Raw genomic sequence first — 23,208 nt, 5'->3', positions numbered from 1 at the left:
TGATATTATACTGTTGGACAGATCGAACGCATCATTTCAGAATTGTTTTATGTGTTTTCCATGGCCAGTTCCATCAGATGCTGCACCCACACAGCCCTGGTCGGGCTGGGTTTAGTCCGTCAAGCTCTCATTTGCAAATCCATCAGATGCCTCGAACTGGGAGTAGCAGTAGGGACCCACTGAAATGACTACATGGTTATCTGGTTCTTGAACACTGTACAGATGTATCCTCCTACATCTGTGCTGGAGTCACACCAAACAGGTGTTGGCACGCCAGGTTCCGTGAGAGAATTCCATCGTTAGGCCAAAATGGGACGCTTGTATATCTGTGAGCAACGGAGTCTCAGAATAAGCATACACAGGGGGAAATTTACTAAGATGTGTATTCTACTTCACATGTGATGTTGCTATGGGCAACCAATCAGATCCTGTCTACTATCTTCTAGAGGGTGCAAAATAAATAAGTAGTAGATTCTGATTGGTTGCCCAGAGCAACATTACATGTGAAGTAGAATACACATCTTAGTACATTTCCCCCATGGTCTCCTGGTGTGTCCTAGTCTGCTTGTGGCTCTGTAACTTTTGTGGATCAACAAGCACAGCTTGTAGACTGGCAAAGCATGCTGGGACTAGTAGTTCTGTCATGACCATCTAGATCAGGCATGTCCAACGTTGGCCCTCCAGATGTTGTGAAACTACACATCCCAGCATGCTTTGCCACAGTTTTGCTATTAGAGCATGCTAAAACTATTGCAAAGCATGCTGGGATGTACAGTTTCACAACATCTGGAGGGCCAACGTTGGACATGCCTGATGTAGATTATCTCCTGTTGCCAACCATGATTAACGGAACATTTGTATCCTTTGGAGACCCGCTGTGTATCTGTCAGTGATATGTTATTTGTTTTTCAACTTCTCTAGATTGATGGAGAGGATCTACTGGATAACACAGGAGACGCTGCGAGTGCCTTCTTCGTGGGCACTGGGGTAATGACTTTTGCTTAACTAGCCCACTTAGCTTTTGAGCATGCTTGTGCCAGTATATAGAACATGTCAGCGTCCTGGGGCTGTCTTACTGCCAAAGGCTTAAGCTGGGAGGAGGGTAAAAATCCTAAACCGCAGTCAGGAGATCTGGTCCCCCTCCACCATCATTTAAAGTTGGTTAGATAACGAGATTGAAGTTGCACACACACAAGATGATAAATTACCGATAAACACGATACGAACTATATAGTTACCGATATTATTGTGCACATCGTCTTGTGGTTTAGCACTATATCGTTAATGAAGTTCGCAGTCGCAATTGCCATAATCGGCAATTGTGTATGCACCCTGCTGCCTCCAGTATCGCTGGGTATACACCTCGTGTAGTATGTACCCATCTTTAAAAATCTGGGGCTTCCACTAAGGGCAGCTCAGTAAAAACCTTTTACCTGGGTGGGAGAGCTGGTTTAATTTTCCAATAATAAAACAACTCCTAGCCTCACAGATGGTTCGCTTCATGTAAGTACAAGTGACCTATCAGAAAGTGTCCGGCTTTGTCCAGGGATTGGTAAATATATGTTTAGATCTGTGTAATATGCAGTTGTGTGTGAGGTGACTGGTCCTAATATCATTTTCTTTCTTAATCCGTGAAGATACATGTGTGAGAGTTCTTTAACGGCTGTTCACAAACCAGATCTCTGGGTGATTACAAAGATCATATTTAGCAAAGGATTATAAAAGTGTTTTTTTTTTATAATGATCGTGTACTAAGATATCTCTATCCTTTCAGCTTCATGTTCAGGAAACTCCGGGGAACCATTTAACTACAGAAACAAACCCCCCTAACAGTGGCGTAGACTTGGACTTTTTGGCAGATGACATCCTTGGATCTCCGTCAGGGGGTGGCGCCAACGCAGACCAGCCGTGTGATATTTTACAGCAGAGCCTGCAGGAGGCCAACATCACAGAACAGACTCTTGAAGCTGAGGCAGAACTGGACTTGGGTTCCTTCCAGCTTTCTAATCTGCAACCGGTGGTGCCGGCTTCTCACGACGGCACCCCCCAGATATTTTCAGGAGGGGCGGACCTCATTGGACTGCAGCAGCCAGCAGTGCTGACACACCAAGCATTAGTTCAACAGTCCGATGGAGTCAACAAGGCGATCAGTGTGCAGCCCTTTATCCAACAAGTTGGCCTCGGCAATGTTACGATTCAGCCAATCTCCAACCTGCCGGGATTGCCTAATGGCAGCCCCGGGGGTGCGCTGGGCATTGGACAGATACAAGTGGTGGGACAGCAAGTCATGGCCATCAACCAGCCTACACAACAGATTATTGCCAAGCAAGTGCAGCCAACACAGGTAGCCAACCTGCCAGTGGGCAGCTACCTGGCAGGGGCCACCCCAGAGCAGCAGCAGCAGGTCACACTAACATCAAGTGGAGTGTCGCCACAGAACGCTGGGTTGGTCCTACAGAACAAAATTCCCACGGTGGCCACGACGCTGAACGGCAACTCCATGTTTGCCAGTGTGTCCACAGCACAGTGCACACAATCCCTAACGGTTACTTCCAGTCTGAACAGCCCGGTTATCATCCAGCGGACCCCAACCCCAATACAACCCAAACCTGCTGGCGTTCTCCAGCAGAAGTTGTTCCAGATCTCCCCCAAACCATTTGCCTCTAACAATACTACGCTCACCATTCAGGCAGAGGCAGCACTTCAGCAGCACCAGAAAGCTCAGCAGAACCTGACGTTCATGGCTGGCAAGCCTGGGCAGAATGTGGTCCTCTCCGGCTTTCCCCAGGGCCTTTCTAATATGTTCAAGCAGCCTCCTCCGCAGCAGCAGGGACTGGGGAAGCCTATGAGCGTCCAGCTACTAAACCAAGGCAGCAGCATTGTTATCCCGGCCCACCACGCCCAGGCTATGCTACAGGGCCAGAACCAGTTCCTCTTGCCCGGAGGATCCACCGTCCAGCAGCTTTCTGCACTGCAGGCCAACATGGGGGGCCAGATCTTAACTGCTTCCCACCCCAGCGGACACATTATTACAAGTCAAGGTCCAGGAGGCCAGCTTCTAAACCAGGCCCTGCCTGCCCAACTACTTACCAATCAGAACCTTGCAAACCAGCTGAACTTGGGGCAGGTCCTCACGTCTCAGAATGCACATGGCACAGCTCACATACTCTCCGGGCCCATACAATTACAGGCAGGACAGGTTGGTCAGCCAACATTGTTCCAGATGCCAGTTTCTCTGGCAAACAGTCTGAGCACCCAGAGTCAGCCTTCGGTAACAACGTCTTTGAATCATGCTGGGCAAACCGTCATACAAGGGGTGACCTTGCCCAACCAGGTGGCCATGTTCAACTCACCTGACGGCCTTGGTCAAGCAGTAAGCATCCAACAGGCCTCAGCGGGGAGCAGCCAGAGCCCAGGGATTGTGCAGCAAGGGTCCAGCCTCATGCCCACCACAGAGCAAACCTCCATACTGACCGTCCAAACTACCCAGCAGCCATCACAAGGACAAGCCCAGCTCCAGTTGAATGTACAGCAACAGCAGCAGCCTTTAGCACCTCCGCACCCACAGCAGGCAATGGCCAGGCCCGGTCTTGCTCCCAGTCCAGACAAAATTATACTTAGCCAAGCAGCTCCAGGAAATATCATAAGTGCAGAGTCCATGCAGATGTTCCTCCAGCAGGTAAGTGTCTCCCTAGCTTCAATGTCTGTGAGCCCAGAACCTTGCAACTGCTAGCGTAGAGTAGTGATGGTCATACTGCAGTGCTGCTGCTAGAGTACATTATAGAAGGTCATACTACCCTACTACAGTACAGTCTATAAGGTCACACCACCATTACTGTTAGAGGGCACTATGCAAGGTCATACTACCATGCTACCATTAGTCTAGGGTGGTAGATCATGCTGGTGCTAGAGCATACTTGCCTAGCACCAGGACTGTCACCATCACTTTTGAGGGTGTGGCCGCATAGGACTGTCACCAGCACTTTGGAGGGTGTGGCCTGATATAGACGCCCTCAAGCCCCACCCCCAGCACCATGAACCCCTCTGTTTGTGGGTCCTAGTTGATGGGGTGGGGCTAAACTGACACTATTTGCATATTTAGCACCTCCCCCAAAAGCCATGGGAGGGTAGGCAACCCTGTGCTAGAGTGAAGTCTAGAAGTGTCATAATTCTAGATTACATGATGGAATGGGAATGCAGCTGTGTTACTGCTTGTGTTTAAACTCCAGAGTATTAAAGGGGTTTGCCACCATCCATTCATTGGTCTATGTATATATTGTACAGTCCATTAGAATTGTGCTTTTCAGTATACTTTATATAGTGATAGGAAGGCATATAAATGTAGATGATCTAGAACAGTACAGTAATTGTATACAATGAGCTCCTGCCATTTCCAAAAAGCTACCTATAATATATAATAGTTGTATGCCCTAACAAACAGATCCCAAAGCAGGGCATACTATCATACCACTTTTACACCAAAACTGCCGGGTCGCACCCTGGTTTTTGGACCCGGATGCTACCCGGCAGTTGTTCCCTTTTAACCGGCGTCACCCACCCGGCATTATGCCTGGTTGGCGACGCCGGTGAAGTCAGGCCCTGAGCAGGCGCTTGGAGATGACATCATCTCCAAGCGCTGGGAAACCCGCCGACCGAAACCCCTGCAACGTCGACCGACACGCTGGGGGCAAGCCCTGCACCCAGGTAAGCTGCTAGGCGGCCCCCAGCCTCCGTGCGGGGCTCCCTGATTGGTGGAAATGGGTCGTATGACCATTTACACAGCCCTTGACTCCGGGGAAGCCCTGTGTCTGACCCCGAACATTTGCCGGGTCGGGTACCGGTTAACAGGACTCATGTTACTACTTTTTTTTTTTTTACCCCTTTTACACCAAGCCCCGGCCCGGACTTGAGCGGCAATAACCCGGGTCGCGGCTCTGGTGTAAAAGGGGTATCAGTGGCATCGTTTCCTGGATGTCCGGCTGAGGATGGAAAGGAACCAGCGAGACCTGGTGCAAGAAGACGCCTCCGTCTTATTCAGTGCTTATGTGTTTTATTATTTATTTCTATGGCGCCACATAAGTTCCGCAGTGTGTAACAGTACATAAATGAGCAAAAAACAAAAAGAATTACAGTACAAGCCCATTTAGGACAAGTACATGGTAAATAAGGAGATGCATCAGGGGGCAGGACACTGAAGCATTTTTTTTTGGGAATGGCAGAGAGATATTAATTCATGTACTAGCTTTAGTTGAGGGGCTGTCATCTTCCACTCTCAGGTTTTGCCAACAGTCCATGTTTTCAGGATTGCTGTCTGTGGCAGCAGGTGGGATAATAACTGACCCAGCAACAAAGGTTTACTCACCGGTGCATGATTGCAGAAATCCACAAAACCTGACCTGTTGGTGGCTCATGAGAACTGGAGATGAGGACCCGCACTAGCTGATATGACAAAATGACCAACATGAAGGCCGATTAGTAGCTGTGCGCCTTTCAATTTACTGATTTCCGTCAGTGTCAAAAAAGCATGGAAATGCCAATCAGTCTTACCCTCTGAAGTTGTAACACATTGGGTGGTATTCAATTGTTCTATCGCACCCAATCTCCCGACTAAAATGATGGGAGATCGAAGGGCAATATTCAATTGACCCCCCCCCCCAGGGTTACCGAGCTGAAATGCTGGTGAAAAACAATGAAATATATGAAGCAGTGATGAGGGAGCAGTAGTGACCAATCCGCTGCTCTGTATAATTTTATATTATGCAAATGACAGGTGTTACTCCAGTGCTGATTGGTTGCCATGGGCCACTTCTCCTCTGGCTCACTTCCCCTCCCTTATCACTGCTTCATACATCTACCCTTGAATTAGAAAACGTACCATCGTCCCAGAGTACAGATTATACATTGTCTAGGTCTAAGGCAGTAATGGGGAACCTCCGTCCCTCCAGCTGTTGTTGAACTACACATCCCAGCATGCCATGCTACAGTTTTGCTATTTGACCATTCTAAAACTGTTGCAGGGCATGCTGGTATGTGTACATCAGCAACAGTTGGAGGACCGAAGGTTCCCCATCCCTGGTCTAAGGGTAAGTTTACTAAAGCGTCCAGAAATGAAGGTGATGTTGCCCATAGCAACCAATAAAATTATATCTTTTTGTAGGATGCAGTAAAGAAATGATACACAGGATCTGGTTGGTTGCTTTAGACCACATCACCTAGTTTCATTTTTAGAAGCTTAATAAATACACCCCTAGAGCACAGAGTGGGATCAGGCCATGGAACCTTACAACAGAGTGCACGGAAGGACAGCAAAAGGGAAGACACTAATTACCAGTTTCTGTATGAGGCAATACTAGAGACTTCTCATTATCACCACCAGATGTGCATCACCATCACATTGTATGTCCCCCTCTAGTGGCCACAACCGAGAACACCACCAGGACAAACAAAAATCAAATCTGTGAACAAAGTGACATCCATAGTGAATGCATTGTATGCCCTGCGAACGCCATTGTTACATGTATTATTTTTATATAAAAATGTAATATTTATTTTGGTACTTGTGAGTTATCTGGGCTGCCGATTTTTTGATTGTATGCCTTAAGTTAAGGCATACAATCAGATGCGATGCGATGCGATATCGCATCGCATGCGACCATCGGATGCGATGACCCGATTTTTCCATAGGAATCAATGTTAAAATGGACTGAGTCCATTTTAACATGGAATTCAATGGGAAAAAGGGGTCCTTTTCATACCCCTACTATCCAAGTGGGCATGGAGTTGGATATAAACCTGTGGCGAGCGTAGCGAGCCACCGAGCCCGAAGCGTGGCGAGCGAACGGTATTCGGTGTACCCTCGCTACGCTCGCCACAGGTTTATATCCAACTCCATGCCCACTTGGATAGTAGGGGTATGAAAAGGACCCCTTTTTCCCATTGAATTCCATGTTAAAATGGACTCAGTCCATTTTAACATTGATTCCTATGGAAAAATCGGGTCATCGCATCGCATCCGATGCGATGTGCCCGATCCGACCCGATTTAGAAATCGGGCGCCCAGATAACTCATAAGTACCTTTATTTTATATATATATATATATATATATATATATATATATATATATATATATATATATATATATATATATATATATATATATATATATATATATATATATATATATATAGCAGAAAACAAAGTGCGCCCCTAGAATGACTTCCACCACCAATGACCAATGTCAGGAACCGAGTTTACAATTTTTCATATCACTGATCAACAGTTTATTACAATATTACATAAAATACAATGTAAAAAATGCATTTTCATCTGTAAGTATTCAGTAAATTCGGTTCTATATATGCAAGGAAACGGACCCAACGCGTTTCGACGTAAAACGACTTCTTCAGGGGTAATATTCCAAATGCATAGAGAATACAAATAAAGATGAAGATAAATGCCTCATAAAATGGATCCTTTGTAGATCCTGGTAAAAGGATGCAAGCCTGCATCAATTTCCATAGGAGTCCTTAAAAAAGGTATAGGTAAGAATCACCAAATATTGAGGGAAATCGGGTATACACCTCAGGAATACTTCTTAGCAGGTTAAGGTTTGGTCTGGAACCTTAACCTGCTAAGAAGTATTCCTGAGGTGTATACCCGATTTCCCTCAATATTTGGTGATTCTTACCTATACCTTTTTTAAGGACTCCTATGGAAATTGATGCAGGCTTGCATCCTTTTACCAGGATCTACAAAGGATCCATTTTATGAGGCATTTATCTTCATCTTTATTTGTATTCTCTATGCATTTGGAATATTACCCCTGAAGAAGTCGTTTTACGTCGAAACGCGTTGGGTCCGTTTCCTTGCATATATAGAACCGAATTTACTGAATACTTACAGATGAAAATGCATTTTTTACATTGTATTTTATGTAATATTGTAATAAACTGTTGATCAGTGATATGAAAAATTGTAAACTCGGTTCCTGACATTGGTCATTGGTGGTGGAAGTCATTCTAGGGGCGCACTTTGTTTTCTGCTATCCATTCCGTTTACCTTACCTCCCCCGCTAACAGGGAGGAATAACTTAGTTGCTGCCCACTCCATTATTAGTACAGCGCATTGAAGGGGTACTCTTTTTCTTGTAATATATATATATATATATATATATATATATATATATATATATATATATATATATATATATATATATATATATATATATATATATATATATATATATAGGTGATTCATCGCGCCCTACGGGCGCTCTTCACACCGTCGTAAGGGGCTGCGCCCCCTTAATTTGTGAATGTTTGTATATGAGAAATATGGTTAGAATTGTATGAAAGATGCCCTGTATTGCAACTTAGGTGTCCGCGAATCGCGGGAGGGGGGGTCACGGAGGGTGCCGCGAATTGCAGGAGGGGGGGTCGCGTGGGGGTGCCGCGAATTGCAGGAGGGGGGGTTGTGGGGGGGGTGGATGCTGCGAATCGCGGGAGGGGAGGGATTGCAGAGAATCGCGGGAGGGGGGTTACGGGGGCGGGGGTTGCGGAGAATCATGGTAGGGGGGGTCGCGGGGGGTGTGCCGTGAATCACGGGAGGGGGGGTCACAGGGTGGGGTGCCGAGAATCGCGGGGGGGTGTGTGTGCCGTGAATCGCGGGAGTGGGGGTTCAGGGGGGGTGTGACGCGAATCGCCACAAGAAAAAATCAACACAGAAAGGTCAACACATGTAAATGTTGACAAAGTGTGGCACTTCATTGGTGTCCATGTCGACACATGAGAATGAATATGAAAACATTCAAAAAATGAAAAAAAAAACCTTCAAAAACTCATGTCAACCTTTTTCATTGTCGACCATAGCCATGTCAGTGTTTTCCATGTGCAATTTAATTCTGGAGCTGCCGCGAATTGCGGGAGGGGGGGTCGCGGGGGTGGGTGCCGCGAATCGCGGGAGAGGGGGTTACGGGGCGGGGGTTGCGGCGAATCATGGGAGGGGGGGTCGCGGGGGTGTGCCACGAATCACGGGAGGGGGGGTCACGGGGTGGGGTGCCGAGAATCGCGGGGGAGGTGTGTGTGTGTGTGCCGTGAATCGCGGGAGTGGGGGTTGTGGGGGGGGGGTGGGGGGGGGTGTGACGCAAATCGCCACAAGAAAAAATCAACACAGAAAGGTCAACACATGTAAATGTTGACATAAGTGTGGCACTTCATTGGTATCCATGTCGACACATGAGAATAAATATGAAAATATTCAAAAAATGAAAAAAAAAACTTCAAAAACTCATGTCAACCTTTTTCATTGTCGACCATAGCCATGTCAGTGTTTTCCATGTGCAATTTAATTCTGGAGCTGCCGCGAATCACGGGGGGGTGCCGCGAATTGCGGGAGGGGGGGTCGCGGGGGTGGGTGCCGCGAATCGCGGGAGGTGTGGGGTCACGGGGGTTGCCGCGAATCGCGGGAGGGGGGGTTGCGGGGGGTGTGACGCGAATCGCCACAAGAAAAAATCAACACAGAAAGGTCAACACATGTAAATGTTGACATAAGTGTGCCACTTCATTGGTGTCCATGTCGACACATGACAATGAATATGAAAAAATTAAAAAAATTAAAAATCAATCTTCAAAAACTCATGTCAACCTTTTTCATTGTCGACCATAGCCATGTCAGTGTTTTGCATGTGCCATTTAATCCTGGGGCTGCTGCGAATTGCGGGGGGGGTGCCGCGAATCGCGGGAGGGGGGGTCGCAGGGGGGGTGCCGCCCCGAATTGCGGGAGGGGTCGTGGGGGGGTTCTTTTTGCAGCGAATCGCGGGAGGGGGGGTCGCGGGGGGTGTTTTTGCTGCGAACCGCGGTAGGGGGGGTCGCGGGGGAGCGGGTGTTTTTGCCGCGAATCGCGGGAGGGGGGGGGGCGCGGGGGGGGAGGTTTTGCCGCAAATCGCGGGAGGGGGGCGCTCACCTGGTGACTGTGGAGTAGCAGTGCTGGGCAACATGGGAAGGCAGTGGGTGTCTGGCACTGTCTGTGGGCTCACTGGGCTGGTTCTCTGTCACATACCTCCCAACATGACCCTCTCCAGGAGGGACACAATGCTCTGTTTCTAGACTTCCCCTTAATGTATGATTGCCATCACCTGTTTTAAACAGGTTAATTTCTCAGAAAGGTGTTCAGCACAGATGAAGGCAATCACACATTAAGAGGAAAGTCCAGGAACAGAGCGTTATAGACACAGACACCCACTTTGAGTGACAGATGTAGCCAAATATATAAGAGATATATATATATATATATATATATATATATATATATATAAAAAACAATTTGTTATTATATACCGATGTGAGTTCTGTGTTGCTGTGTCCCCATCTGTCATGAATAAATGCAGTTTTGTATGAATGAGTGTTTAACAGATGGTTGCCGCTGTTGGCCATTGCAGAAGGAACAGCAGCAGCAATTTTACGAAGCCGCATTGAAATCGCAGCAGGAAAACAGCCTGGTTCAAACCTCTGTGGCCCCACAACTCCTAATGCCAATCTACAGCATAGCCGCCTCTGGCAGCACTTTCAGCAGCAGCACCGCCAGCAGCAGTAGCGTGCCCGCCTCCGTCATAGTGAGCAGCAGTGCCGGCTCCGCAGCCCAACCCAACCGTGACCCGGCCCAGAACCATGCCACAACACCGGAATCCAAAGGACACTTACCTCATTTCCCTGCCAGCCAGTCTCAGCAGGCTCTGTCCTGCCAGGTAGCCACTGCCTCACACTCAGTCTGCTTTCACCTGAATCCTTCCTCTGGCTCCCTTCTAATCTTCTTTCCCGTAACCTGTGGTGGCAAAGTTTTCTCTACTCCACTGATCTCTATGCCAACCCTGTGCAGTGCCGCAGCCAGTAATTTAGCCTGGATTATTTTACCATCAAGAAAGGCATTCGGATAATATTTTGTAAGGGGTACATTTACTAAAGCTTCTAAAACGCAGCAACCAATCGGATTCTGTTGCTATAAACTGGGTCCCTTTTAAGTGAATATTGATATAATATCCTGTCTAGCCTCTGCGTCACGCCTGTCATAAAATAAGGTCATCGCTGTCTGTGCACGAGACTAATTTGCCAAGTTCGCAGTCATAACGTGATATCCGTCTGGCACAGAGCATAGTACCAGGCTGCATTGAGCCGGCCCCTGCTATACGATAAATCATAACCATAGGTTTATTGGTAACATTACATTGCTTTAGAAAACAGTGCAGACTCCCGGACGTGTCAGATTTGAGTGATCAGGATTGTGATCACAGTAGATAAACTCAGCACTTATGTATAAAAGTATAGGCAGATAACACACACACAGGCCAGCATTTAGGGCTCTCCTCTTCCGGTGGCTGTTGTACTGTTACTAATTCCTTTCCCCCAATCGCTGCTGCTGTTCTCTGGTTCATTTCCCCCCTGACCCTCTCCCCCTGCACACTTGGCTTCACTGTTCTTGTACAATGCTGATTTCTCTTCCTGTATCCTGTGTGTTCATGTACTGCTGGGCGGAACAATGTCTCTAGCACTTACTATGAGAAATATATAGGAGCAGATTTATTAAGCTCGGTGAAGTGATTTAAGTGGAAGGTGATAATGCAGCAGCCAATCCGCCTGTAACTGACAGGGACTGATTGGCTGGCCCAATATCACCGTCCACTTTATCACTTCACAGAGCTTAATGCATCTACCCAATAGTTAACTTTACTGACCTCACTAGTCCAAGGGCCACTAATGACCAAATAAAAGTTGATCCAATATGGAAATATATATATACTTGTGTCTGAATTGTGTACGGTATTGTTCAGTTAGTAGTCATTACCAGCTTGCAGTGTTCGCTCACACAGTCATTTCATTGGTTGGCGTCTCTTCTAACTCCGCATACTGTAGTGGGATCCCGGATAGTATCGCCACCACCAGTCGGCTAGTGATTGCCCAGTAGAAATTTGGTCTTGCTATCATAGGGCGAAAACCCTACAATCTAGCCTATAACAATACAGATACAATAATCAATAATAATTTTAATTCCTAAAAGATCCTAAAAATTATTATATGGTATGTGATATTGGAATCCGCTTTAACAACTTTTATTTGGGCATTTGTGGCACCTTTTTATAGCGTTTCCTGCTGTGTTACTTCTGTGTCAGTGTGAAGCAGCATGTTACGTAGGTTTAGGGGACAGTCTGAGAAGTCAGTGTGGTCACACTTTGTATAAGTGAGTGTTCGGGGGGGGGGGGGGGGAATAGGGTTTCTTGTGTGGTGCACCTGATGTTCTCCTATGTCAGTGTCTGATCTCTTCTTTTCTCCTCTAGATTCCCACCGGACAACAGAAGCTTCCCGGAGCCTCGCCTTCCCACACACTACCTCACCCCCCCAGCCCACAGCTGCAAGCTTCTGCTTCCCACCACCCGCAGATGCAGTCCCCCCACCAGTCGCGTCCACCTTCCCAGCCACAGCCTCTGTCCCGGCCACCGTCTCGCCCCCATTCTCGGCCTCCATCCCAGCCTCCGAGTGTCCCTCGTCCTCCTTCCGAGCCACTCTCCCGCTCCTGTACTCCTCAAATGCAAAATCTTTTTGTCATCCAGAACCAAATTTCCTCCTCCCCTCATGGTTCTTCCCAGCACCCTCTACGTCCTCCTTCTCAGCCTCAGGTACAGACGTCTTTTCAGCCTCACCAGCCGCTGACCTCCGATATCCCACAATCCCCTCAGCAGCAACACGTTCAGCTCCAGGTACAGCTGGGCGCCACCCAGCAGGAGATTCGGACAGGCGGCCCTGGTTCCATGCAGGCCACCCCAACCTCTTCAGAATCCCAAACGCATTCGTTCCAAGTGCAGTTTCAGGCTCAGGCGGCCATGAAACCTCAGACCTCTGTGCAGTCCCTCCACCTAACGACTGACCAGCAGCGTACGTTCCAGATGACCCCCAGCCAATTCCAGGCTCTGACATTATCCAATACTCTGCCCCAGCAGAAACAGCTATTGGAGCGATACCAACAGGTGAGAGCAGTGCCTTCAGAATTTACAAATATGGGAGTTCTATTGTATAATTGTTGCCCATAGCAACCAAACTCCCATCTTAGTGAATTTACCCATTAAAGTGTTGTTTTTTTTGTATAGCTGCCCTTGCTTTTTTTCCCAGTGTGCCTCCAGCGCAGCTGCTCCCAGAGAGAAAGCTTATTTTTTGCAACATGGTTAAAACTTACCGCTGATCCCTCTCTTGTCATCCTAGATGCAGCAGGGACTGATGTTGCAATCCCAGCAGCCACAAGGTGCACAGACGTCCCCAGCTCTTGCCGCGCAGTACAGCAATCAGACTTCGTCTTCAGTGTTGATCAGTGGACAGGGGCAGGCAGTGCCCAACCAAGCACCCCTGCATGGACATTCCCCCGGTGATATGACGAAGGTGCAAGGAGGGAGCGTCAGCCAAGCAACCCAACTTTCAACACTAATGCAGCAGCAGCAGCAAGCGTCTGTTTTAGTGAAGAGTTTAGGTGAGGATACCTGCAGGATACAGCAGCCCTTATCCTCACACTACTCTGGTTGATAACTTTATTACAAGAATGTCTTTTTATGTCATAATTAAAGTTCTGTTTTATTTGAGTTGTCTGTTATACCTTAAGCCGCATCTCATGATCTCTGCTGTCCACAGGATCTGGGACTGCTGCCGGACCCCAGGACCCAAATGTTTACTCTAGTACAGTTGTGAAGACCCCAGGGATGCAGACTAAGCACATGAATGCTGTTCCCATGCAGATGCAGGTAAGATCCTTACACTATGGCTGTAGGAGTCTGTAGTAATCGTGTCCTAATGAATGTTCTCCTGTTCCCTACATGGATCCGATACGTAATGCCGGCGTTTGGAATCCCGGCGGTCGGAATCCCGACCGCCGAAATCCCGACTGCCGAAATCCCGACATGGGGGGGATGTGGATCGCCCCCCCTTGCGGGCTCGCTGCGCTTGCCATGCAGCGGGCCCGATGCCTCGCTACGCTCGGCACGCTATTTTATTCTCCCTCTATGGGTGTCGTGGACTTCGGGATTTCGGCGGTCGGGATTCTGAACGCCGGGATCCCGACCGCCGGCAAATTGACCGCATCCCCCCTACATGGCCATGAGCTGATTTGTAGTTGTTGCTTAGACCATCTCTTCCTGGTGTGCCGGAGCGTCACACAAAGCAGCACAGATTATTTAAGGGGATCAATGCACTGATCTTGTGGCAGTCTGTTACTTGTAGCCCACCCGTGAGTGTTATCGGGGACAGGGCTTAAACTAATGAGTAGTTTTAACCCTTTGTGTGACAACATCTCTGCGAGATGTGCAAAATAGCCTCTAAAAATGCCGGCGTTGCTCAAATTTGTTATATAAATTCAAGTAAAAAAGTGTGAAAAAAAAGATTATATTCCCTATATAAGGTAACATTACAGGTCATTATGATGAATACAAATGTTAGCGCTGCAATTTTCACACCTATTTTGACATTCACTTGGCACTCGCAGGGTTAAGGTAAGAGGAGAAGCAGATGTTATTGGCACAATCTGCCGGATCTGAGCGGTCATTGGTGCATATTGTCATTGGTGCGCTCTTTCAGGTCACATGTAACATCGCCGGATTGGACGATATCACGTTTGGCATTGTGCGTATTAATGAATGAATGAATGACATATTGCTCATTAAATCATCTGATGTATAGGGGACGGAGGGAAGTCGCAATGGGCGGTCTTCTGACATATACCCGCCGTTCGGGGATGATTCAATAAGCTTATTCGTGTGTGTGCACAGAGGCGCAGATCAGATGCATGGTCCTAGGTGGTGGCTGGGAGTCACGTATTTAGGTGCACAGAGAGGGTCCTTCTAGTAGGCGTTTGATCGGAGTGTCACTGAAATCTTTGCATGTGGTGACGCTTTAATCACCCACATTGGAGACCTTACTCGGTCAAAAAATCTGCTACTACAATAGCAGTGGCGCAGGTCTTAAGGGTTTTACTGAGTCTAGCGTTTATTCACACAAGGTGGCATTACGGTGCATGACAATGCCCCCTAGTGGGCATCTGTTTTTGCACATTCAGACATATGCTCGTTCGCCAGGTACAGGGCTGGTATTAGTATTTGTTTGAACCTCTAGGGCAGGACAGGCCAACCTGTGGCTCTCCAGATACCAGCATGCCTTGCCACAGTTTTAACACTCCCTTATAGCAAAACTGTGGCAAGGCATGATGGGATTTGTAGTTTGACAACATCTGGAGAGCCACAGGTTGGCCAGGCCTGCTCTAGGGTCTACGAGCCAAACATGTAGGGTTGTTTGCACGCTAATACAACATGGTTTATCAGCCCAAAGTTTCAACGCTAAATGCCCCTATGGAATTTTATATAATGTACAGATGAAGAAGCTTTTATCCAAGTGCTTTGCATACATAGGAATAAACAAACCAAGTCCCAAAATTCCCTGAATAGAATAGAACGTAGGCTCTGGCAAGCAAGACACCCCCCCATTGTTCTCTCTACATAATTATCGCACTGATCGGTAAAACCATTTATATTTGAGAAGTCTTACAATTGTGTTTGTATCAGTACTGTTGTATGTTGTTAGATTTATGTCGTACAATATTGTTGAACCTTTATGGTGTGTTTATAAATGACCATTGATGATGATGATGATAATAATGACAGCATTTATCCACCAGTAATTATCTATCCTACAACACTATACAACGTGAGGTGTTTTGTTTTTTAATATATATATATATATATATATATATATATATATATATATATATATATATATATATATATATATATATATATATATATATATATATATATATATATATATATATATATATATATATATATATATGGGAGTGGATGGTCCGGCACTCACTTGATGCAGAAGATGAAATGCTGTGGTGCCTTCCCCAGGATGATTGGTCCGATATGTAGCGTGGTGTGGAGGGCGGCACTCATCAGACTTGTTTAATGCAAATAAAAGCCTTTATTTATCCGACGGCGTTTCGGGTAGAGACCCGTTTTCAAGGACATACGGTCCTTGAAAACGGGTCTCTACCCGAAACGCCATATATATATAGTATTATCAATTGGGGATCTATAATTTAGAATATTTCTTTCATTTTTTATTAACCTTGAGATAGGTCCCAGTGTGTAGCCACACCATATCTGGGTTCCTCCCTTGGGGATGAGACCTCTCTCCGGGAAAATGTCCGTCTGTTGGCCGCGGCGGCTGCCATACCCCATTTGGCTGACTTGACACTTGGAAATTTTGCGATTAATATATATGAATCGGTTCACACATACTGTACAATTATGAGCGCAATCTGCCATTCTGAGGTACATTGTCTAGATAATTGTATAGTGCACAGGTTCTCAAACTCGGTCCTCAGGACCCCACACAGTTCATGTTTGCAGGTCTCCTCACAGAATCAAGTAAAATAATAAGCTCCACCTGTTTAATCTTTAAAAAGGGTCCGTCCATAATGAGTGCACCTGTCAGGGGACCTGGAACTATGTGGGGTCCTAAGGACTGAGTTTGAGAACCACCGGTATAGTGTATGCCCGGCATTTATCCAAGTTTCCAATGTTGAGGAAGGTGGTGGGTTCTGTTTGGCACCTGTTTGGGTGACATATTGTTATTGCTGGATGATGGAATGTAAAGGGGGCTGTTATCTGGATGATTTACAATGTAATACTAAGGGTATATGTAACCCGGCATTACTCTTATTGTTTCAGGGTAAGACCGGAGTGATCAGTTCAGTGTCTGGTCTTGGTCTGGGGAAAGGTTCTATGCAGATCCAAGTGGTTGGCAAGGGGATGTCACAGATTGTACCCCCGTCCCAGGTCCAGACTCAGCCACAGGTAAGCTCCCTTCTTATCTGAAGTCCTCTATTTTGGGGTTTTATTGCAGAAAACAAAACTGCCCTTTGTAACTGTTCAGCAATACATAAAATTTAGAAAGTGTCATTTAAAGGGACAAAACGACCATATTTCTGAGTTACGCCATTGTTTTCTATGTAGCGCTGTACATTTCTTACTGTTAACCCTTTGTGTTTCTTTTAGTTTGAAAGTAAATTTGGAGCTCTGAAGAAACTTCAAGCACTACAGCCAAGCAAGGAAGCCTGGTGAGGATACAGTGTGGGGGCTTACTGGGAGATCCCGCCTGAGGTCTGGGTAATACGGCGCACTGCGTGTGTGAACTGTTTAATGTGGGGGATTGTGAGAACAGAGGCGCAGGATTTTATTAACTCTAGGTCTAGTTTTGGTTTGATGGAATTGGATAATAGCAGAAGATCCAGCAAAATGTGAGGGTAACCAATGGGGCCTACACACATAGCGAGTGTGCAGAGTGTTGCTAGATCGCTCAGCACACACACAGCAATACAGGATTGGTCTCCGGGTGCGGAGATCTCAGAGAGCTGTGTGTGTATTATTCAAGCGTGAGTCCTGCCTCAGTTAGGTCTCTGTAGCGCCAAATCTAGTCTCAGAACACAGACCGACTGCTGCACAAGTGTATGACTGCTGGGTGGCAATGGACATTCGCAGGGTATCTAGTGTTGTGGATGGTCATGGCGGCTAGCAGGTATCCGTCATTTAATACTGCTTTATACCATCTTTTTCTCAGTTTCCTGGAACAGTTACATAAGCACCAAGGTGCGGTCCTGCACCCAGATTACAAATCTTCCTTCCACTCCTTTGAAGATGCCCTGCACAGACTTGTTCCCTACCACGTATACCAAGGTCTGCTGCCCAACTCGCAAGACATGAGGAAGGGTGAGAAGATTTCCGTTACCCTGTTTTGATGAATCCTCCTCTTTTATGCTTGCTCTCTGTCACCTGACTCCTTTTACTTTCCCCATGATAAGCTTCTGATCTATCTATAGATCTGACCACAAGTGTCATACGTTGTTTGTTACATCTTTTTACCCATAGTGGATGATGAGTTTGAGACTGTATCAACCCAGCTTTTGAAGCGCACCCAGGCCATGCTGAACAAATACCGTTTGCTGCTTTTGGATGAGTCCAGGGTGAGCACATTATTAGCTGTACACTCACAAGCAAGTAATTAAGTATTCTTGATATTAATGGTAATTAGGTAAACCGTAATTCTTAAACGGACACCTACTGGAAGTCTTTTGCCTTGTTCTAGACCAGGGGCGGCCAAACCTGTCCTCAAGATCTACCAACAGTACATGTTTTTCTGGCAACCTGTGGATCTATAGTAGGAATGACTGCAGCAGGTTTGAAAATTTGACTGTTAAGGTGCCCATAGACGGTCCGTTCATCGGATCCGTTCGGCACTTATATAGTACACATCGCATTGCATGCATTGTGCATGCAATGCGATGCGATGAACAGCTAGTACAAAAAGTATGTGCAGCACATACTTTTTGTACCGTACGATGAGATGCGCCGGGAGCCCACTTCTCATAGTACAGTACAGACGGTCCGGGAACGGACGGTCTATGGGCACCTTTAGTAATGACTACAGCTGTGCACCAGCTAGGTGATTTGGAAAACGTGGACCATTGGTAGATTTCAAGGACCGGTTTGGCCACCCCTGCTCTAGACTAACCTGCACTAACTGATGACTGCTTGTCAGATATTGCACTGCAAGTTTGCACTCATGGCTGCGACTAGGCGCAAGTGTGACTTGTTTGTTGCATTACATGCATCTTCATTGCACCCACGGCAAATGTAGATCGCATTGTACGGAAAATATTGCAGCTTTCCGTACTGAGTCGCAGGTGTAGCTAGAGGCTCCAGAATCTGCATCAGAGCCATGATGAAGTTGGCTACAGCCGTATGCTACGAATAAAGCTCTGATTGTTCCGATCAGCCCTTATGGATCTTGTATAGACTGATTAAATATAGAGGGTGTTTTTGGTACAACATATAGGGCAATTCAGACCTGATCGCTGGGCTGTAAGTTTTTGGACCCCATCGATCAGAGATGCCGCCCCCAAGAAACGCACTTCCCCTGCCGCTGTGAACGGCTGCAAGTGTGATCGCAGCTGTGCACATGAGGGGAAAATCAATCAAAATCACTCACATCAAATGGTTTTGCACTCTATTTGCAGCGCAGAGTACGCCAGGATTTACTCGGCGGCCAAGAAGGTCTCTAATGTAGTCAGCGGCCCTCCCTCCCAAAGGCCGGTGGACACCTGCATTTTCAGGGGAACAACCGTAGATTGTAAGCTTGAGAGCAGGGCCCCTCCTACCTGCTGACTCTCTGTAAATACCCTTTTTGTTGTATCACCGTCTCCTTTTGTAAAGCGCAACGGAATATGCTGCGCTATATAAGAAACTGTTAATAAATAAATAACAGGCGCGGTTACTACTCCCAAATGGCCACAGGATGTCAATCTGGCTGTGAGCAGCCAGTGATGGCTAGCCTCTGCACAAATGGTTTGCACATGCACACAGTGTACTGTGTGCGTGCGTGGTCATTCGATGGTTGCCTATGCTGCAAAATCGCAGCCGTGCCATCGGATCTGAATCAGGCCCATAGTCTGTTGCGATGTTCTAACATCTGTGTTCTCTTCTGGCAGAGAGTGAGCCCTTCTGCAGAGATGGTGATGATTGACAGAATGTTTATTCAGGAGGAAAAAGTCGCTCTGTCCCTCGACCGTCAGTTTGCAAAGGAGAGACCAGGTATCTGTCCCCCCTTCCCCCCACATCGTCCTTTAAATGCATTTCCAAATATTTGAGACGTTTGTTTTGGTTAATTCTCAGTTTTGACATTAGCGTTTTGACCACTAGGTGGCAGCTTGTGTTAAAGCTTCTCTGTAAAGTTGTATGTGACATGCTTTTATGTTTACACATTTGTTAACGCTATCGCGCTTTCCTTTGCAGATGAATATGTGTCGTCCTCGTCCTCCTCTTCGCAGTCTCAAAATTTAGTCCCTTCTTTGGCCTCTGTCTCTTCGTCCCCTTGTCCGGCCCCTGCACCGGAGATCTTGAAACCCACTGCAGTTCAGACCTCCACACCAATACACCCTACCAAACTAGTGATCAAGCACAGTGGCGGGGGCTCCCCCTCTGTCACTTGGGCCAAAGCCTCACCGTCGTTGGATGCAGATGATGATGCGCTCCCTTCCCGCAGCAAACCTCCCATCAAGACTTACGAGGCCCGTAGTCGTATCGGGCTGAAGTTGAAGATCAAGCAAGAGGCTGGGCTGAGCAAGGTCATCCATAATACAGCTTTGGACCCTGTTCATCAAAACCCACCTCCAGCACCACCTCCACCTGCTCCACCCACAACTACTGCCAGCACCGTCATCAAGACTATTGTTAACCCAACCCCAGCCACCACCACCACCACACCCACAGGACAGATGAACGGTACTCTGGACCACTCGTCTCCTGCCGAAAAGAGACCCCTGACGACACAGTGTCGGCTACCTCTCCGCAAGACTTATCGAGAGAACGTGGATGCCTTTGTGACGGGTAAACCAGCAGATACCAGGTCAAAGGTGGAAACTCCAGTGCAGTTACCAGTTATGGCGCAGTCTGTAAAGATGGAGGATGGGTCACGAAGTGTAATTACATCCCACAAGACACAAGGGGTCGCTGTGGCTGAGAAGGTGAAGAAAGAAGACACCTCTAAGATGCCGTTCTTTAGCAGAGGGGACAAAAGGTCCAACAAAATCGAGGAGTCAACGATGAGCCTGAAGAGAGAGGTCAAGGAGGAAGAGCCAGGCTTCTACCGGCGGGTGATCAAGACTGAACCAGCAGACGAGCCAGAGTTGAGCTGGGATATGCCGCTTCCCTCTGCCAAAAGGCTGAAATCAGAACATTTTGATGTGGACAATGCCAGCTTTTCAAGTGACAGCCCGCAAGATGACACTCTAAACGAACACCTACAAAGTGCCATTGACAGCATCCTCAACCTTCAGCAGCCCCAGAGTGGTGGTGGCCCCAACACCCTTCTGCGCTCCTCAGCCCAGCCTTCGTACCATCACTCCTCCTCTTCCTCTCCCTTTTCTTCCCCAGTGCACCGCACAGACTCGTACCTCACCCCCAACCACAATGGAGGCCTGGGGGCCAGGACGTTAAATAGATAACAGGGGGATGGAAACCAATGAGCGAGCCGTGAGAAGTAAATCAATGAACTTACTGGGGAGACAAATGATCATAACATGGGCAGGACATGAGATGCTGCAGTACTTGGGGACAGGAAGGGCGCACATTTTCGGATTAAGCCTCAATTCTTTTTCCCGTTTGTTCGCGCTGTGCGTCAAATGGATCTGTGGAAAGATTGTGCCGCTTCTTCCTGTCTGACGACGTTATATCATAGGAAGTCACGGCGCGAGCCGTCTTGCCCGGCCGCTACAGACGAACCTTTCAAGGATACACAAATCCAGTGATCTGTTGCCTTCAAAACTTTATTTTTTGTTGTTTTTCCCCTATTACCTCCCTTTCATCTCTTCTCATCTCAACTTGAACTATCAAAAGAAAATAGACAAAAAAAAAACAAAAAACTTACGACCTTAAGGAAAAGAAAAACCGAAGGGACTAGAGAAGGGACTGGCTTCAAAACAAAGCGTATTAAAATTATTGTATTGATATTTCTTTAAGTTATTCAAGCATCAAGTCAGGGTTTTTTTTATGTTTTTTGTGTTTTTTTTTCCTATCTGGGAAAATAGCAAATGAATGCACAGTGCACACGGGGCAGTGCTATAAATGAAATATTCACTTTCTTTGTTATTTTTTTTGAAGAAGTGGGGAGGTTAATGTCCAAATTAGGGTATCCTCTCCCGTCATGCAGAGTCAGGCTCGTTCGTTTGCTCTGGTCTGGGGAAGTAGGGATCACTTCTGACACCAATTTGCAGAGAAGAGTAATAAATAAATTCAAAGTTGGTGGAGAAACATTACCGGTGCAACTTTTTTGCACAGGTGAATAGAATAGCTGGCGTTACAAGGTGGACCTCACGGGTTACGGTCTTAGGTAAAGCTTGGCAGAACATCATTTGCACATAGAAAAGGATGAACACTTTTATTCAATGTTTCCGTTACGGAAGTGCGCAAGTCGTTTGTTCTGATGACACTCCTTGGCACTGTCATCAAACGTTTCATCAGGTGGTCTTTACTGTCTCTCTAATCCCCCCCACACACACACTTCAGTGCCCAGCACTACGGGTATTGTAATAGCACTAAATCAGAGCAGATTACATCCTCCTGTGACACATATTCCGATGGTCAGGATGTAAATCCCCCAGCAGGAACAGCACATTGTACCAAAATGGACCAATTGCAGTAAAATAAAAATGTCATTGGAACGTAACACGTGTCGTTCAGCTGTCAAGAAGTTTTATGTTCAGGAATAAAAACAGTGAAAACCAGAGCGAGAGAGAGAGAGAGAGGTTGGAGTCATTTGCAGTAATAATAAGTCAGAACTCCGTAAGCAAATTGCTACATTCAGAACAGCCTCACAAAGCTTTGTCATCCGCCCAGACAGGTATACTCCGAAATCTGCTCCCGATATCTTGTTATCTTTTGCAAGTTTGGTATTTATTTTATTTTGCAAACCCATTACTGCCTCCCCATCATTTTCTCACTATCCCAATTCCCCCCCTCCCCCCCCCCCCCGAACCATCATTACGGTCTAAATATAGTACTATAAAAGAATTTCTACTGTATTTATAATGTAGAATGATTTTTTTAAAAGAATGATGTACATTTAGTACTTCTGTGTAAATTAAATTTGCTCCTCTTTTTAAAAACTGTATATGATTTTCTTTTAATTTTTTTATTTTTTTTATAAAAATACAGAGTTTGAAAAGCTGCCCACAGCCACGCCAATGTCAGAGAGCAGGGTCATGTCTTAGTAAATGTAAACCTTTATTGTACACTCTGAATATAGAACATTGTATTTTTAATCAACACAAACACATTTCAGGTCAAAGTAATATTGAACTCATCCTTATTTATGGAAAAGATTGTGGACCGTGGTTCTTGCCCCTGCTGGGTTGCATGGGGGGGGGGGGGGGTGTCACTGGTCTCGCTGGAGATTTGCCATCTGCTTCCACTGTGAATAAGAAAGATGAGATACGCATGAGAAATGTGCAGCTAATAGGCTGACTGTGTAAAGACACAATTCACAGAGGACTCTGGTGCCTATTTAGTCTAAGGTAAGTGTTAGGTACAGCCGACACAAAACTCAGTCTTGCCATTGTCCTAGATT

At 46.6% G+C, this 23,208-nt stretch overlaps 2 protein-coding genes across 8 annotated transcripts in view; one reads left to right on the top strand and one right to left on the bottom strand.

The window, feature by feature from the left end:
• The window catches only part of BICRA (BRD4 interacting chromatin remodeling complex associated protein), a 58,734-nt gene extending 36,144 nt beyond the window's left edge, over positions 1 to 22,590 (top strand). For 6 of the 7 annotated variants that reach the window (XM_083159852.1, XM_083159849.1, XM_083159851.1 and 3 more), the window contains 12 exons: positions 922 to 987; positions 1,775 to 3,679; positions 10,437 to 10,742; positions 12,327 to 13,013; positions 13,246 to 13,507; positions 13,666 to 13,775; positions 16,758 to 16,883; positions 17,085 to 17,146; positions 17,647 to 17,795; positions 17,955 to 18,049; positions 19,574 to 19,676; positions 19,878 to 22,590. In XM_083159852.1, coding sequence (XP_083015978.1) covers positions 922 to 987; positions 1,775 to 3,679; positions 10,437 to 10,742; positions 12,327 to 13,013; positions 13,246 to 13,507; positions 13,666 to 13,775; positions 16,758 to 16,883; positions 17,085 to 17,146; positions 17,647 to 17,795; positions 17,955 to 18,049; positions 19,574 to 19,676; positions 19,878 to 21,088 — 5,082 coding nt within the window. In that variant the 3' untranslated portion in view covers positions 21,089 to 22,590. The remainder of the gene's footprint in view (positions 1 to 921; positions 988 to 1,774; positions 3,680 to 10,436; positions 10,743 to 12,326; positions 13,014 to 13,245; positions 13,508 to 13,665; positions 13,776 to 16,757; positions 16,884 to 17,084; positions 17,147 to 17,646; positions 17,796 to 17,954; positions 18,050 to 19,573; positions 19,677 to 19,877) is intronic. The other variant, XM_083159854.1, reaches the window with a different exon arrangement.
• A 279-nt stretch (positions 22,591 to 22,869) lies between these two features.
• The window catches only part of LOC146036078 (calpain-2 catalytic subunit-like), a 51,118-nt gene continuing 50,779 nt past the window's right edge, over positions 22,870 to 23,208 (bottom strand). The window contains exon 21 of the mRNA XM_083159855.1: positions 22,870 to 23,052. Coding sequence (XP_083015981.1) covers positions 23,017 to 23,052 — 36 coding nt within the window. The 3' untranslated portion in view covers positions 22,870 to 23,016. The remainder of the gene's footprint in view (positions 23,053 to 23,208) is intronic.

Source organism: Crinia signifera, chromosome 9 (assembly GCF_055691185.1).
Source record: "Crinia signifera chromosome 9, ASM5569118v1, whole genome shotgun sequence".
Taxonomy (NCBI): Eukaryota; Metazoa; Chordata; class Amphibia; order Anura; family Myobatrachidae; genus Crinia; species Crinia signifera.
Note: the sequence above shows the minus strand (reverse complement) of the source record. Positions and strands in the feature narration are given on the sequence as shown.